The sequence below is a fragment of the Silene latifolia genome, chromosome 2 (assembly GCF_048544455.1).
Source record: "Silene latifolia isolate original U9 population chromosome 2, ASM4854445v1, whole genome shotgun sequence".
In the NCBI taxonomy this organism is placed as follows: domain Eukaryota; kingdom Viridiplantae; phylum Streptophyta; class Magnoliopsida; order Caryophyllales; family Caryophyllaceae; genus Silene; species Silene latifolia.
Genome location: NC_133527.1, coordinates 187,333,012 through 187,348,629, shown reverse-complemented (window position 1 = coordinate 187,348,629; position 15,618 = coordinate 187,333,012). Strand labels below are relative to the sequence as shown.

Below are 15,618 nucleotides of genomic sequence, written 5' to 3'. Positions count from 1 at the left end.
TATGCCCCATCAATTTGCCCCCAGCGTAGTCTATGCCGTGGTATGGGCTCCGATGTACGTTTGAGCGTATATTCTGCGTAAGTAATTTGCTGAAAATTTCTGCATCGGCTTCTTCTGCGGCGGCTTCTTTTACCTCGGCCTGGTCTTTCTTAGGCCGTACCATATCCCCCCTCCACATGGATGTGTAAAGGGCATCCGATGTGGAAAAGAAAGTGACGCCGCCGAGACCGGGATTGAGTGTGCTTGGTTGTTTTTGATTGCCCCCGGCCGGCGCTACTTAGCTTGGTTGACCATGTGGCCGGCGGAGAACAGATGCTTGGGAATTTGTTGAGGAAAGTGAATAGGCGGAGAGATGTGAATAGGCGTGTTGAAGACGCTTGGTCACTGTTGCATTGATTGACGTCTAACTGTTGCAACGATTGACATCCCGTGGTTGCATGTCCGACACGTGTCTGTACGCTGATTGGTTGACGCTTCATGGGCTGTTCTCTGATTGGTCCTTCTTCATGGGCTTTTCCCTATAAATAGGGCAGTTATCCCGTGAAATTGGCCACCAATTTCATTCTCCAAAATTTTCCTCTAAACTTTCAAGGGTTTTCTTTGTCTTCTAATTCTCAGAGTTGTTACTCCGGCGAGTGTTTTCTTTAAGGTAAACAAACAAACTTTCCCACTTCTTAATTTTGTAAGTCTTTATGGTAAACATGTCTTCTGCTGATGCCGGTCCTAGTAGGCCGGCGCCGGGGGGTTCCCCGTCGCGTCTCGATGAGGGGGAGAAGTTGGACGCCCTCCTGATAAGGCCTGGGGGCCCCAGGTCTCCTTCTCTTGAAGTCGATCCTCGAATTTTGGAGGAATGGGAGGATGACTCTGATGTCGATGATGACGCGACGATTTTGGCGATGATCTTTGAAGAGGCTCGTCCCAAAGAGGTGAGGCGGTACGTTATGGATCACGGCGAGGTCTGCAAGTTACGCGTTGACCGAGCTTGGACACATAAGTTTGCCAGTTGTTCTGGTGAGAAATTTTTCGAGGGTCACTTCTTCTTTGGCAGGGGATACAAGATTGTTATCCCGGAGGAGGGCCAGGCAGTCTGTTGCCCTCCGCCGGGCCATACCGGCGTATACATGCGACATTTGGAGTACGGGCTCCGGTTTCCGCTGAATGAGTACGTCGTTGCCATCATTAAAGCTATGAATGTCGCTGTGGCCCAACTGCATCCGTTGGCCATGAGGACGATAGTCGGCTTTGTGTGGCTTTGTCTCTTCAAGGGGGAGGCCCCGACGGTAAATTTATTCCGCCGGCTTCATTATCTCCAACCGTCAATCTCTGGCCGCGTCGGTTGGTACAGTGTGCACACGGAGAAAGGTTATGTCTCTGTTGACAAACTTACTTCTTGCAAAGACTGGAGAAACCGGTGGGTGTATGTTAAGGTGCCGGATGACTATCCGCTGCCCCTCTCCTTTCAGCACCAAGTGAATTTGCGGTGTGAGACTAAGGCGGAGCATGACAGATGGGTCAGCCGGAAGAAGCTTAAGATGGATGCCAGCAAGGTCCTTCTTTCAGAGGATGAGAAGCTGGCGATGAGACTTTTTGAGGCGGACAAGGGTGAGGTGTCGAAGAAATGGATTCCCCCAACGCAGATCATTCTTCAGGATGAGCCGCTCTGCCATGTCGGCCTCATACCGGCCCTAGCACAGGGTGAGTGGGGTCGGTGTGAGGCCCATCACCGCTCTTAATGTTCCTGTTTTTCGAACTTCGATTTATTTCTTCTACTTAATTCTTGCTTTTATTTTTCTCGCAGACCACTTTCGACGGGACTTGTCTGAGGATATCCTCCGGAGAATGGGGCTGCACAAAGACAAAACCGTTGCCAACCTGCACCCCAAGGCTCTGGCCCATGACCGTAGGACGTCGCCGAATGATCTTATGGACCAGCGGCTGAAAAGCTTGAATGCGGTGGAGGCCCAAGCGAAGGTTGTTAGTAACAAGCCGCGCCATACTCGAAAAACGAAGCCTCCGGCGGTGATGGCGTCGACATCGGCTCCACCATCCATCACCCCTGTTCAGAAGGAGACGGTGGAGATCGTTTATATCTCTAATGGAGATGACTCTGACGAGGGGGAGGGGTCTCCCCTTGTCCGTAAGAGAAAGCAGACAACTTTTACCGTTGCCGTTGCTTCTGCTGCTGACGAGGAGATGCGCCCTTCGGCCAAGAAGGCCAAGCACGGTATTGATCTATCCGGTGGCTCAGATTTAGCCGGTTCATCGGTACTGCCGATGACGAGCTCTTCGGCATGTCGATGTATGTTGATACGATGCTTTCTTTAAATTTTGTAGATCGGCCCGCTTGTCCGCCGCTCTTGTTGGGCGGCAAGTGGTGGGGAATTCAATGCGGTTTGGTGATCAAGACGTCACCGTGAACCCTTTGTCCCGAAGGCTTCCCTCTCCCGGCTACTGGGCCGGTGATCAAAATGTCACCACTGTTTCCTCATCCCGAAGGTTTCCCTTTCCCGACCGCGACTAGCGATCGAAACGTCATCGCCGACTCCTCATCCCGAAAGGTTTCCCCCTCCCGGCTCGTGGCGGGAGGTGCGAGGCCGGTCGAGGAGCGGCGAGGTGGAACGAGCTGGCCGGTGCTCGTATTATAGAGCAGGAGAAGGTCGTGGCTCGGTCCGCTCTTGAGCTTGATGCCACTAAGAAGGTGGCCGCGAAGGCGAGGCCGGATCTCCTTAATGAGCAAAGGCTTAGGGAGATGTCGAGAAAGCGCTCTTGGGCGAGAGAAAGCTTAGGGAGGACGCTGAAAAGGAGGTCCTTGCCGAGAGAGCCAAGGCCGAGGCTGCTGCGGCCCGAAGTTGCAAAGTTCTTTGGAGAAGTGTGACCTTGTTCGGAGGCATGCCGACCTTTATCTCCAAAAAAGGAATGAATTTAGGGGCAAATTTCGATCCGGGGAAGGTGATCCGGAGCAAGGAGGCCATCATCAGGCAAAAGGAGGACGACATTGAGATGCTCCAAACCAAAATGCTCCCCGACCCGTGTTCCGACTTCGGATCCGGCCGAAGCATTTGCCCAGGGGAAGTAATTGAGGAGCTTTTTCCTCTTGAAGGTTCCTTTCCGTGGGACAGATATGACGAGTTGTTTGACGATAAGCTCGAAGCTAAGGAGAAAGCCGTGGAGGAGAGGGTCAAGGAGGCGGCGAGAGTGAAGATAGAGCAAAAAGCGGCCGAGGAGGCGGCAGCTATCGCTGAGAAGGCTAAAGCGGCCAAGGCGGAAGCCGATTGGGCAAGGGCGATTGAGGCCGCCGAGGCTAAGGCCGGGCTCTTTTGGCCGAGGCCGCTAAGGGAGCTACTGGGTTGCCCCTTGAAGAAGGTGCTGCTACCGCTGCTGATGGCGAGTAACGGCAGACATAGGGAGATGATATTCGTAGCCTTTTGTCTTTTGGTTTGTCCTTGTAATTTCTTGTAATTCGTTGAACATTTTTTAATAAGAGCTCGTTTCTTCTGCCTCCGGCCTGGCCGAGGTTTTTACCTTACCTCTTTTTCTTGCGCTAGTATTTGAGCCTCAACTGTACTTTTAGCGTCTCTGTCTTCGTCTGGGTTGTCTCCTTACGTTATTAATTGAGTGTCTCTTTTGTTTCCGCCTCGGCTTGGCCGAGGCAGTCTAGAGCGCGTATCTCAATCGTGTTAACGCTCCTAAGGCATTTTGATTGCTTTGCGAGTATCAACTGCGATGGTCGTGATTGCCGCTCTTGTCGGTGTGACAAAGTGTGAGCCAAAGATCGCTTCTTCATGAGTCTGCTGTGGCGTCTACCACTTGGAGTGATCTGCGACGGCGTCCAACCTCTTGGGGTGACTGCGCGGGCGTCTACTACTTGGGGTGACTAACGACGCGCCTATTTCTTCATGAGGCTAGCCGTGGCGTCTACCACTTGGAGTGACTGCGACGGCGTCCAACCTCTTGGGGTGATCTGCCGTGGCGTCTACTACTTGGGGTGACTGCGACGGCGCCTATTTCTTCATGAGGCTAGTGGCGTCTACCACTTGGAGTGACTGCGACGGCGTCAAACCTCTTGGGGTGACCGCCGTGGCGTCTACTACTTGGGGTGACTGCGACGGCGCCTATTTCTTCATGAGGCTCGCCGTGGCGTCTACCACTTGGAGTGATCTGCGACGGCGTCCAACCTCTTGGGGTGATCTGCCGTGGCGTCTACTACTTGGGTGACCGCGACGACGCCTTTTTCTTGAGGGAGACTGCCGCCCTTGTCGGTATGACATGTGAGCCGACATCTCGCTATCGATAAAGACTGCCGCTCTTGTTCTCGGTATGACAAGGTGTGGTCGTCGGCGTCTGCCTTCCTTCCTAGTGACTATGGGAAGAGCGAACATTTTGATGGAAGACTTGGATGATTTTTCATTTAGGTAAAAACATGCGTCGGGGTGCCCACAAACTGTTTTGGACACCCGCTACATAGAGTATTCCGGGATTACCGGCGTCTAATGGCCTGTCAAAGGCACAACGTCCTAGTCAGCCGCTAGTTACATCCATGAGGTCGCCCTCCTGTTGTAAGGATAGACCTTTCCCTTTCTCCGATTTCTTTGCCACTTTGAGGGATTGCATGTTGCATCCTCGGCGGCTATCGGACGTTGACCACCTCGTCATTCTCGTCTTTGGAGACGAGCTTATGCGCTTCCCCCGGTCCGAGACATACATCGGTGTTAGGGCCCGATGGACATCACTGCGTCGGCCTCGCCTCGCTCGGTGACTCGGCCTATGAGAACGTTGTAGGCGGACGAGCCGTCGATGACCACGAACTCGGCTAGGACGCGTTTAGCCGCATTCTTTTCGCCGATCGTCACCGGAGTCCGATTGATCCCGGTGGTACCAGGCCGGCCCCGGAGAAGTCAGTATAGTGGGTTGGTGCGGGGCTCAAGTCCTTGACTTTTAGGCCGAGGCCGAGGAAGCACTCCCGAACATGATGTTCGTGTACGCGCTGTGTCAATCGGCACCTCTTGACCAGGTGGTTGGATATGTCCAAATTGACTATAAGTGGGTCGCTGTGAGGAGCGATGACTCCTTCGTAGTCCTTCCTTCCGATGGTTATATCGGGGATGTTGGAAGCGGGGATCGCTGTGTTGGGCACAAAGTCGATGGCCTGATATAGCTCGTTCAGGTGCCGTTTGTGCCCATGGGCGGACCCTCCGTTCTCGTTGCCCCGATGACAACATGGATCACTCCTATTCGTTCAAGACGGATTTCTTACCCGAGCCGTTGGCGTCGGTCTTTTGGCCTTTGGCAACGTATTTGCCGAGGCTCCCCTTCCGGATCGGCTCTTCAATGGCATTCTTCGGATGCGGCGATCGTTGGTTAAATGGCCGGTGTGGCCGTGGTACTCACGATCGGCTCGTGTCACCGTCACTTTTTGGCTTGGGGGTCTCTCCCACTTCGGCCCTCGCTTTTGCTCAAGGCAAAGACCTCGGCGGCTGATGCGACGAGAGGGGTTTTATCACTATACCGCCTCTGGTGGTACGTTCCCGAACTCCACCCGGCGCCCGTCGAGTCCTGTCTCCTGGCAGGTTTGTCCGACCGTGACCTATTATTCTCACGGCGTCTTTCATCGGACCGTGACCCGTTGTTGTCACGGCGTCTCTCATCCGGGTTGTCCTCCCGGTGGCTCTTCTTTTCTGAGTGCTCGGCCTCGCCGGGCCTACCCAGGTCTTGTGGTAGTCCTCTACCTTGATGGCCTGGTCGGCCATCCTCCTGGCGGCATCCAAGTTCAGGCCTCCGCACTTGATGAGCTCATTTTTCAAGTCTCCCCTTGGGAGGCCTTTCATCAGCGCGAAGGCCGCCAATTCGGGATTAATTTCTCGAATCTGCTGGACCTTCCCGTCGAACCTCTTCACATAGCTTCGTAGAGACTCGCCCCCCTCCTGTTTGATAGTTAGGAGGTCCGATGTCTCCACGGCCCTTCTCTTGTTGCAAGAGTACTGGGCTAGAAAGGCGTCCCTTAGGTCGGCGTAGTAGTATATTGAGCCGTCGGGAAGCCCTTTGTACCAACTTTGAGCCATCCCATGCAAAGTTGTTGGGAAAACTCGGCACCAGACCTCATCGGGCTGCTCCCATACCGACATGTAAGACTCGAAAGCCTCAGCGTGGTCGGCTGGATCACTATCTCCTTTGTATGATAGGGGTGGCAACTTGAGCTTAGTTGGCACCTGGACTTCTAGGACGTAGGCGTTGAGGGGTTGCCTGACCACGTGTCGAACGACACGCGGCGATCGGCTCCTCGCATTCCTAATCCGGCTCCTCTCCTCGTAGCGGGAAGGACTTCTTCTTCGACTCGGACTTCTTCTCCAACTCTGCTGAGTCGGACTCCTCTGGTTCCTTTGGGGTAAGCCTCGTTCGTGTTGCGGGGACACTGTCCTCCCATGAGTGCGGGAAGGACTTAGGTCTACCACGCCCACTTTGGGCTCCCCCGGCGACTTGGCTGGGTCAGCTTCTCCCAGTGCTCCGTTCAAATTTCTCGGAGTTACGTTTTGGGCCCTGGTCTCCCTGGGCGTTTTCCGCCGCTCTTGTCGGCGTGACAGTGTGAGCAGGCGTATTACTAATTAGGTCCAGGACCATTTTTAGTTTTGCTATGTCAACCACGTGTCCCATGATGGTGACCTGGTTGACTGGCAGCGACGTGTCCGGCATTATCGGCATCCCGAACTCCGGTTGGATTACTCCGCCGGTGGAGGGCTGCACGACTCCAGAATTGTTGAAAGTATCGTCGTGGTAGAACGCGGTTTCGTCGGTCATGACTGCGTCTTGTTGTTTTGACATCTTAGCTTTTTGGGTGGGTTTTTGTTGTTTTTTTTTTTTTTGTTGTTTGGGAATGAATGTGACTAGCTTCTAGTGTCTATTCCCACAGACGGCGCCAATTGTTCCGGGAGCAATTCCAGAGCAGGTATAGTTACCACCCGTGGCTTGTTGAATGATGTCTTGAGTTGGATTCTCCTTTGGTCTTAATCGTTCCTCACGGCCTCTCCTGCTACAATGAACGAACTGAGGGCTTGGCTTTGTGCCAAGCGTACTCACTCCGACGCTCAAGTCAGTAAACTTAAGAGATAAGTTGTTACTTGGCTGAATGTGTATTGTAGAGAGATAAGGAAGATATTACCAGATGAATAGTGTATTTAGGTTTAGTTGTGGATTCTTTGGGATCCTTTCCTCAATGAAGGTTGAGGAGTATTTATAGGCTTTCACCTTTTGTCACGTAGTGCCAAGTGGCCAAGTGGCTAGCGGTGGAAAGATCGATCTACCCCTCGGCCGAGGGACCTATGGCGGGCCGGCGGGCCCTGTTGACTCACCGCCGAGGGTCTTGGATGTGAGTACGCGGGTATGTGCCCCTACCGCAAGTTGCCATGCCGAGACCCAGCCGACAGTAGATGGGGGTCCGTCATCGGCTAGGCTGCCTAAGTCGTTGACTTGCTGTGGATATCTTTGACCTTGCTCAATATGTTGACTTGGTCAGCGGTGCAGAATATGCCCCATCAGTTTTTATCTATCGGTTTATCACCAACCACTTCTACATTACCCACCTCCAAATTTTGTTTCCTGACTCCTTCATTAGTCATAAAATGAAACAATGTACTCCCTCTCTCGACTCTCGTATTAAATAATTTACATTTGTTTTATCTTGTGAGAGGGAAATAAAAAAAGTGTAAATTATTGACTGAGTCGGAGAAAGTATGACCCAATTTACTGATCTTAATAAGAGATCTTATTAGAAAAGTCTAATCATTTTTTTTTGGTACGAAGAAAAGTCTAATCATTGGTAGTGCAATATTGCAAAATTCCCCATTTAACGGATGAGATCTTAACATAATAATTTAATAATAACTCATGTCGCACAACTTTATAAGAAAGTATATGGAAAATTTATATATTCAATTTAAGAGTAAGTTATGAATAAGTCATTGACTTCTAAGCAGAATACTCGGTTTAAGGTACGATACCAACAATGATTTATCTTATTTCATTATCTAATGCATAGAAGGCATTGACTTGCAGAATACTCAGGGTAAAAACGCGAAATCACGCTGATGCACTTGTTTTCGTGTTCCACAAATTCTTACAAGTCTTAATATTTTTGTTGATTGGTTGTAAGTGAATTTTACAACCCTAATAAACATGTATGAAATCAATTATGAAATATGTCATTTGCTTGAACACTAATGTGAGTTATCTTCTCCGTCTATACTTTGAAATCAACTACTTATGAAAGTGCAATTAGAGTGAATGAGTTTTGTTATGGGTAACTTTACATAGGGTAGGAATTATAACCAAGGCATGATAAAAGAGTAAAAAAATGTAGATAAAATTGTAGTTTTGATATACAACTCATGCAAGCGTCCATCTTTCGATAATAATAAATTTACAAGAAAGTATAGAAGTAGTTGAATTCTAAGCGGAATACACAGTATATCAACGTAGAATCACGCTGATGCACTCGTTTTCATGTTTTTGAATTGACATAACTACATAACATATTTATATCAGCTTACAGGTCTTAGCATTAACATCCTTGATAAACATAGACGGGAATGTAATTTTATTTTATTTTATATTTCAAAAAAAAATGTAATTTTATTAATAATTGAGTGAGTGACACACACTCTCAAATTGTTGTGCTCATAATCCCCCATATACTAAAAGAATAAGAGGTCTCCAAAATTTTTCCGCCTAAATGAATTTCGCTATAATTGAGTTTTTTTTTATTACTCTCTCCTATTCTCTAACATCATCCACATTGTCTATCATTTGTGGTTATAGTAATTTGTGTCCCCGCATTCTCCCTCTTAATAGTAGGGAGTATATCATATGTGTAATTAAGCTTTTAATATATCATATCTGTTATTAAACTTTCATTATACTATATTTACATATGAATTATATTGAACTCTCCATTTTCCACTTATTAATACAAAATATTAATTATAATAAATTTACAATTAAATTTTAAATTGAGTCAAATATCAATTTTATTATTATTATTTTCTTTAATGTTTTTATCTAAAATACCGCGAATTCGGGATCCATACTGGTATGTTTGAAACAAATTTGCTTGCTATAGAAAAAAGACGTTAGTAAGTAGTGACATAGTAGTGGTCTTGGCATGTGACTCGCGAGACTCATCACCACCACTACCACCAGATAGATAATGACGAAACTTTTCTCCAACATCCTCCATCACCGCCGCATCACCACCGTCACCACCACCCTAACATCTACCTCCACCACCACAACCACCATCCTCACCACGACCGACACCAACCTAATCAACCACATCCACACACTCCTAATAAAAACCCCACCAACCACCTACACAACCACCTTCACACCCTTCCTCCACCACCTCCGCCACCACCACATCAACCACCTCCTTCTCGCCACCGTAAACCACCCTCAACTATCTCTCCGTTTCTTCAATTTCCTCGGCCTTCATCTCCATTTCCCTCTTTCTCTCTCCTCTTTCGCCATTCTCATCCACTCTCTCTCTAACTCTCGCCTCTTCTGGCCCGCCTCCTCTCTCCTCCATACCCTTACCCTTAACCCTAACCCTAGAAACCCTAACCCTAACTCTAGCTCTAATGCCGCGCTCTTCCACCACCTGTACGACGCGTTTTGCGAACATTCTCACGTGTTTCCGTCTTCCTACGCTTTTGATCTGCTCGTGCAATGTCACGTGCAGTCCCGCCGCCCGATGTCCGCCGTCGAGATACTCCGCCTCATGTTACGTCATCGGATTCTCCCCGAGGTGAGGACTGTTAGCGCGTTATTTCATTCTTTGATTAACATTCGTCGTTTTCGCCTCGTTCTCGATTTATTCAACGAAATTTATATAATTGATAATGCTGATCGTAACGCGGATATATATGTGTATACGGCGGTAGTGAGGAGCTGGTGTGAGCTCAAGGAGGTGGATAAGGCGTTGGGGGTGTTGCGAGGATTAGAGGAGGGAAATGTGTGTGAATTGAATGTTGTGGTGTATAATGTGGTGATACGGGGGTTGTGTAAGAGTAGGAGAGTGACGGAAGGGGTGGAGATGAAGGATAGGTTGGGGAGGCTAGGGTTGAGAGCGGATGTGGTGACGTATTGTACGTTGGTGTTAGGGTTGTGTCAAGAAGGGGAGTATGGGAGGGGTGTGGGGATGATGAAGGAGATGTTGGAATTAGGGTTTGTGCCGAGTGAAGGAGTGGTTTCTAGTGTTTGTGAAGGGTTGAGGAAGAGCGGGAAGGTGGTGGAGGCGTTTGAGTTGGTTAATGAGGTGGCGAGGGTTGGGGTTGTGCCGAATTTGGTTGTTTATAGTGGGTTGATACATTCGCTTTGTAAGGAGGGGAAATTGGAAGAGGCGGAGTTGTTGTTTGGGTGTATGGAGGAGAGGGGACTTTTGCCGAATGAGGTTACTTTTTGGTCGATGATTGATGCTTTTGGTAAGGAGGGGAGATTGAATGATGCTCTTCACTTGCTTGCTAAAATGTCGGAAGTTGGAGTGAAAATTACGGAATATCCTTACAATTCTTTAATTTATGGACATTGTAAGTCCGGGAAGATGGATACGGCTGAGTGCCTTTTTAATGAAATGGTCAGCAAGAAACTTACCCCAAGTGTTGTTACTTATACATCGCTTATTAGTGGATACTCCAGAGGTGGAGATCTGAATAGAGCGTTTAGGCTTTTTCATGAGATGACTGGCAAAGGTATTTTGCCAAACACTTATACGTATACTACCTTAATCTGTGGTCTTTGCCGTGCTAATAGGATGGATGATGCAAATAATTTGTTTAATGAAATGGTAGAGAAAAATGTGGTTCCTAATGAGGTGACCTACAATGTTCTAATTGACGGCTACTGCAAACAAGGTGATACTGCAAGGGGTTTTCAATTGTTGGACAAAATGTTAGAAAAGGGTCTTGTTCCTGACACATATACATACCGTTCCTTGATATCTGGACTATGCTCTACTGGCAGGGTATCTAATGCAAAGCACTTGGTGGATGATCTTCACAAGGAACATTTCGTGCTTAATGAGATGTGTGTAAGTGCCCTTTTGGGTGGTTACTGCAAGGAGGGGAGAGTAGACGAAGCCATGCGTGTGTGCGGTGAGATGTTGGAAAGACACATCAAGATGGATCTTGTCTGTTATGCAATACTCGTTGATACCTCGCTTAAAAATAATGACAGGGAAAAACTACTGCAGATCCTAAATGATATGAATAAGAATGGATTGAAGCCTGATAAGGTGATTTATACAAGTATAATTGATGCTTACACTAAGGCAGGAAATCTTAAGAAGGCCTTACAACTTTGGGATATTATGATTAGTGAAGGATGTGAGCCGAATGTTGCTACTTATACTGCCCTTCTTAATGGCTTTTGTAGATTGGGTTATGTAAGCAAAGCACAATCCATCCATGATAAAATGCTAACAGTTAACATTGACCCAAATCAAGTTACTTATGGGTGCTTCCTTAGCTATTTCACTAGCATAGGTAATATGGAGACTGCTGTACAACTGCATAAATCGTTGTTGAAGGGGTCTTTAGCAAATACAGTCACATTCAATATTCTAATAAATGGGTTTTGCAAACTTGGTCTGCTTCAGGAGGCCTCTGAGGTTATTCTTGAAATGACTCAACATGGCATCAAACCTGATTGCATTAGCTATTCGACTATAATGCAGGAGTACTGTAAAGGAGGTCATATGCAGGAAGCCTTTAGAATTTGGGATTCTATGCTGAGTGAGAGCATCTGTCCTGATGCCGTCGCTTATAACCTTTTGATCGCTGGCTGTCACTTGACAGGAGACCTTACTAAGGCTAACTCATTGATGGAAGACATGTTAAGAAGAGGTGTGAAGATAGATACAAAGTCTTCTAATTCTCACCTTGTCGCTTGATGGAGGGCACATGTCTGGTTGCTTATGTTTATTATGAGAATACGGCGCTGCTTCCTAGTGAGTTCTTCAAATCTAATCACAATATTCCTCTACATTACTAGGTCGCACTGTAGTCTTTGAGTGGGATAGTATTTTTTGCTCGTTTTTGTTCAATTGAGTATCCATGCAAGATCTGTGGATCATGATTATTGTTAGCTTCGTTGGATTAACAGAAGCAAATAAACATAGAATTGGCAGTCCTGATACGATCTTGTTTCTTGTATGCCTGTTCCTACCTGACTCCAGGGCACAGATATCAGCACCGTTTATGACAGATCAAGATCATGCTGCGATGAGTGATTCTTAGATGAAGTCTCAAACCGAGATTTAGCATCAATGATTCACATGCTTTTATCCCTTCCTGTCTGGTGGCGAGAACTGAGTTTGCTGCTATTGATCTATATAATAACCATACATTCTGTTCTGTTGAATGGGACGGTTTGTGGCGTTGTGATATTTTGGTTGTGCCATATTGGCAAACACTCAAACAGCTGATTAGCCAACCTATGCGTAATGCGTCCAACTGATTGTACACATCTTCTCGCCGTTAGATTTAAGTTGTACCTTCATTTTATCCTCACGGAGATAGGACTACATCTTCTCCATATGCCTCCTGGACAATTTGATTGCAGTCACGCCCATATTTGGTGGCGAGGAGGACTAGAGGATCAACAAGTAGCAGCAAGGATTAAGAGTTTGGTGGGAGTAAAATTCTGAGTATGGGTGCCAAAACGGATATAGGTTCAATTTCTTACCTCTTCTCCTTCCTGCTTTGTTCTTCGCTGCGCAGAGTATTGTTGATCTGCAATTTTTGGATGGGAGTATGTTTCCTTTTTTATTAGCAGCTCTGCTTAGCCTCATGCAATTTGTGATTATGACTGCAATTGCAGCTCTTTTTGGCCAGGGAACTGACCAAAGTATTTTGCCTCCAAATTTTTCCTATATTGGAAGGATTTTGGTTTGGTTTGGCTTGGCTTGTACGAGAGAAATGGACCCTACCATTTCCTTGACAATGCTCTGTTGGTCTGTGAAGAGTCAGATTTCCAGGAAATCCCCTTTTTGAAAGGCAGAGAGGTTAGACTTGCATTATTGACCTAGATACTACAATTTCTGACTAAACCCGAATTCTGTTCGACATTGAGTACTATAAGTTAGAAATACTAGATTCTATTGCGTATATTTGGCTTGCCTATGTGTCTAGGTAGCAATGGGAAGCTGAAGTTGTTCTTGGGTTGGTTTTGCGGGATGTCATACATGGAGGATTGGTAAACATCTATGAATAAACTTTAAGGGGATGTCTCAGGCATGGTGAAAAATGCCAACAATTGTGAAATCTTGTATCGGGATGCCACGGGTGTAACTTGATGTCTCACTGTAAATGCAACCGTAATTTAAAGAGCGTTAACTTCTTAAGATCAGAAATTGAAGCTGATTTTTGAATTTGTTGCTCATTTTCCCCTTCTTATGACCTCTTTTTATCACCAATAGAATAATACACGTGTTTCCCGATATATTTTCAAAAACATTAACGGCTAGTGTAGAATGTAGATAGAGTCGTTGAGATGTCGGTGAAGTAGTGGCGATATTTTGAGTTGTGACTGCTGAAATATTGACGATGTTGTATGGAGCCTTACTTAGGCTTAGAATTCCGTTACTGATACGTAATATGAGCATTTTTTTTCCATGGTCCCAGCCCCAGGTGGTGTACATAAAGAAGTACCTCATGGTTTGAAAAACAGTAGGCGTCATTTTAGAAAATTATGATACTTTAAGACAGATATAGTAGTTATAAAAAAAAGACGGATGAAGTTGGCTTCGTCTTATCATACATACCACAAGTTGAATATGAAAATATGATGAGTTTAGGTATGCTTGCAGGCTCAGTTTTTAGTATCAGCTGCAACACCGATACGTGGCCGAGAGCCCGAGATATAAAGGTTTTGGAGTTTACAGTGACTGAATTTTACTGCTTTTTGGAGCGATGTTGAGTGTTGACTGCTTTTAGCGAGATTAGGCTGCGATAACGGATACCGCAACTACCAAACCTAGATTTAATACTATTTGCAGTAGCTGCTTGTACCATTGCAGTATGACATAAAATTTTATGGATTACCAAGATTTTGATTATGTTAAAATTGTTCTATGTCTGGAGAAGCTCTTCCAATTTCAAGTTAAAATCACGAGTGGGACACATTAATACATCACTTTATCAGATAGAATTTGGTGAAAAAAAAATATTAATCTACAATGTGCTTTCATGCAGGTTATATGCTTATTAACCAAGATGTGTTATCCATCTGGTCGCCGGCCTCTTTTGTTTCAGTGCCATTTGCACTTGCTAAAAAAGCAAGTGATCCGCAATCCCGTATCACTGTATCGCAAGCGTGGAGAGAGTCATGATGGCTATCGCGACTGGAATTTGAGGTGGTACAGTCACATTTGTAGCAACTAATGAATGCAGACTGCGACAGTTTGAAGTTTATATTTGGAGGCACTTTCAATAGGATTGGTATGTTTTAGTTATCTTTGCTGAACTCCACAACTAAATTACCCCTTTGTCCCTTTCCCTTATCTCTGTCAACCTATATCTTCCTTTTATGCTATGTTGAGGAATTTGGAAAGAAAGGATGATGGCGAAAATGATGTCGTAGTTCCATTATTTGGTTAGAAAGTTGGGTTGTAAATGAAAATGGCGGGTTCTATATTCCTCCCAGATTAGTTAAAAAACTTGCATATGTTGAAATGTTTTGGAAAGGAAACCTCCAGCTCCCCTTTCCTCCTAGAAGTGTATCCGAATAAGTTGTCGGTCTGTCAGAGTACTCCCTCTTACCTATTTTTGTTGTCCGCATCTGAGTATAAGCCATAGTTAAAATTTAGTGATGAAATACAGTTATTACCGCATTGACATAAGAGCTCACATGCAGTGATGAATAATACCACACTATTTTTACCTCAATGCTAGGATAGTAAAAGAATATGGAGTACCTTTTATTATAGGATGAATCCAAACAAATGGGAACAAATTAAATGGTATTGACGGAGTATAATGAAGGCGCCTTTGTACTTGCTGCAATGATTAAATGGTTTTCTCTTTTCCTTGAGCATGCCTTGGATCTTTTCATAGGCATCAGTGAAAATTTATTAGATTGCAACTTGTTCAAGTTAGAAAGCTGGAAATATGATTGTTTTTCAACTATTTCGCCTGAAGCTAAGAATTCTTGTATGATAAATGAGTTATGTCGAGACTTGTTCCTCGAGACTTCTGGGATCAACAATGCATGGTTGAACTTGTTTTGCTCTTTAACATCTAGTAGGTTCGGTTGTGCTGTAAAGTTGTGATGTAGATTGATTTTGTCCCCGATATGACAAGCCATACATAATTCATCCTAGTTAACGCGCTTAACGAATATGTAAGCTCGTAGTTAGAAGCCTGAGATTTAATCTTAGATTTTAGCAGGGACCTGCGCGGAATGGCTGTGATTAATGGTATTTTATTATTAGTCTTGTATACTTGTATGTATCTCTCGTATGAATGTATTGATCCAATCATTCAAGAATGTAAGCATTTTTAAAATTGTACGATGATGATGAAAATTTCTGGGTATTGAATAATTCGGGGTTTGTGTCCCCAATCTCTAAATCTT

The 15,618-nt window shown here is 45.9% G+C and overlaps 1 protein-coding gene and 1 long non-coding RNA gene across 4 annotated transcripts; one reads left to right on the top strand and one right to left on the bottom strand.

The window, feature by feature from the left end:
* The first annotated feature begins 9,113 nt into the window (after window positions 1–9,113).
* Window positions 9,114–15,614, top strand: LOC141643839 (uncharacterized). 3 transcript variants are annotated; one of them, XM_074453161.1, is made up of 3 exons: window positions 9,114–11,992; window positions 12,221–12,715; window positions 14,238–15,614. In XM_074453161.1, the coding sequence occupies exon 1, from the start codon at window positions 9,197–9,199 to the stop codon at window positions 11,933–11,935; it is 2,739 nt and encodes a 912-aa protein (XP_074309262.1). In that variant the 5' UTR covers window positions 9,114–9,196; the 3' UTR covers window positions 11,936–11,992; window positions 12,221–12,715; window positions 14,238–15,614. The 3 variants fall into 3 exon arrangements, with proteins under 3 accessions (XP_074309262.1, XP_074309261.1, XP_074309263.1); XM_074453160.1 differs by having other exon boundaries at window positions 9,114–12,715; XM_074453162.1 differs by having other exon boundaries at window positions 9,197–13,048; window positions 14,238–14,567.
* Window positions 9,117–15,614, bottom strand: LOC141643840 (uncharacterized). Its single transcript, XR_012543783.1, has 2 exons — window positions 12,974–15,614; window positions 9,117–12,900 (listed from the first exon to the last, which is right to left on the bottom strand). It is a non-coding gene; the product is annotated as an uncharacterized LOC141643840 (long non-coding RNA).
* Window positions 15,615–15,618: the final 4 nt, after the last annotated feature.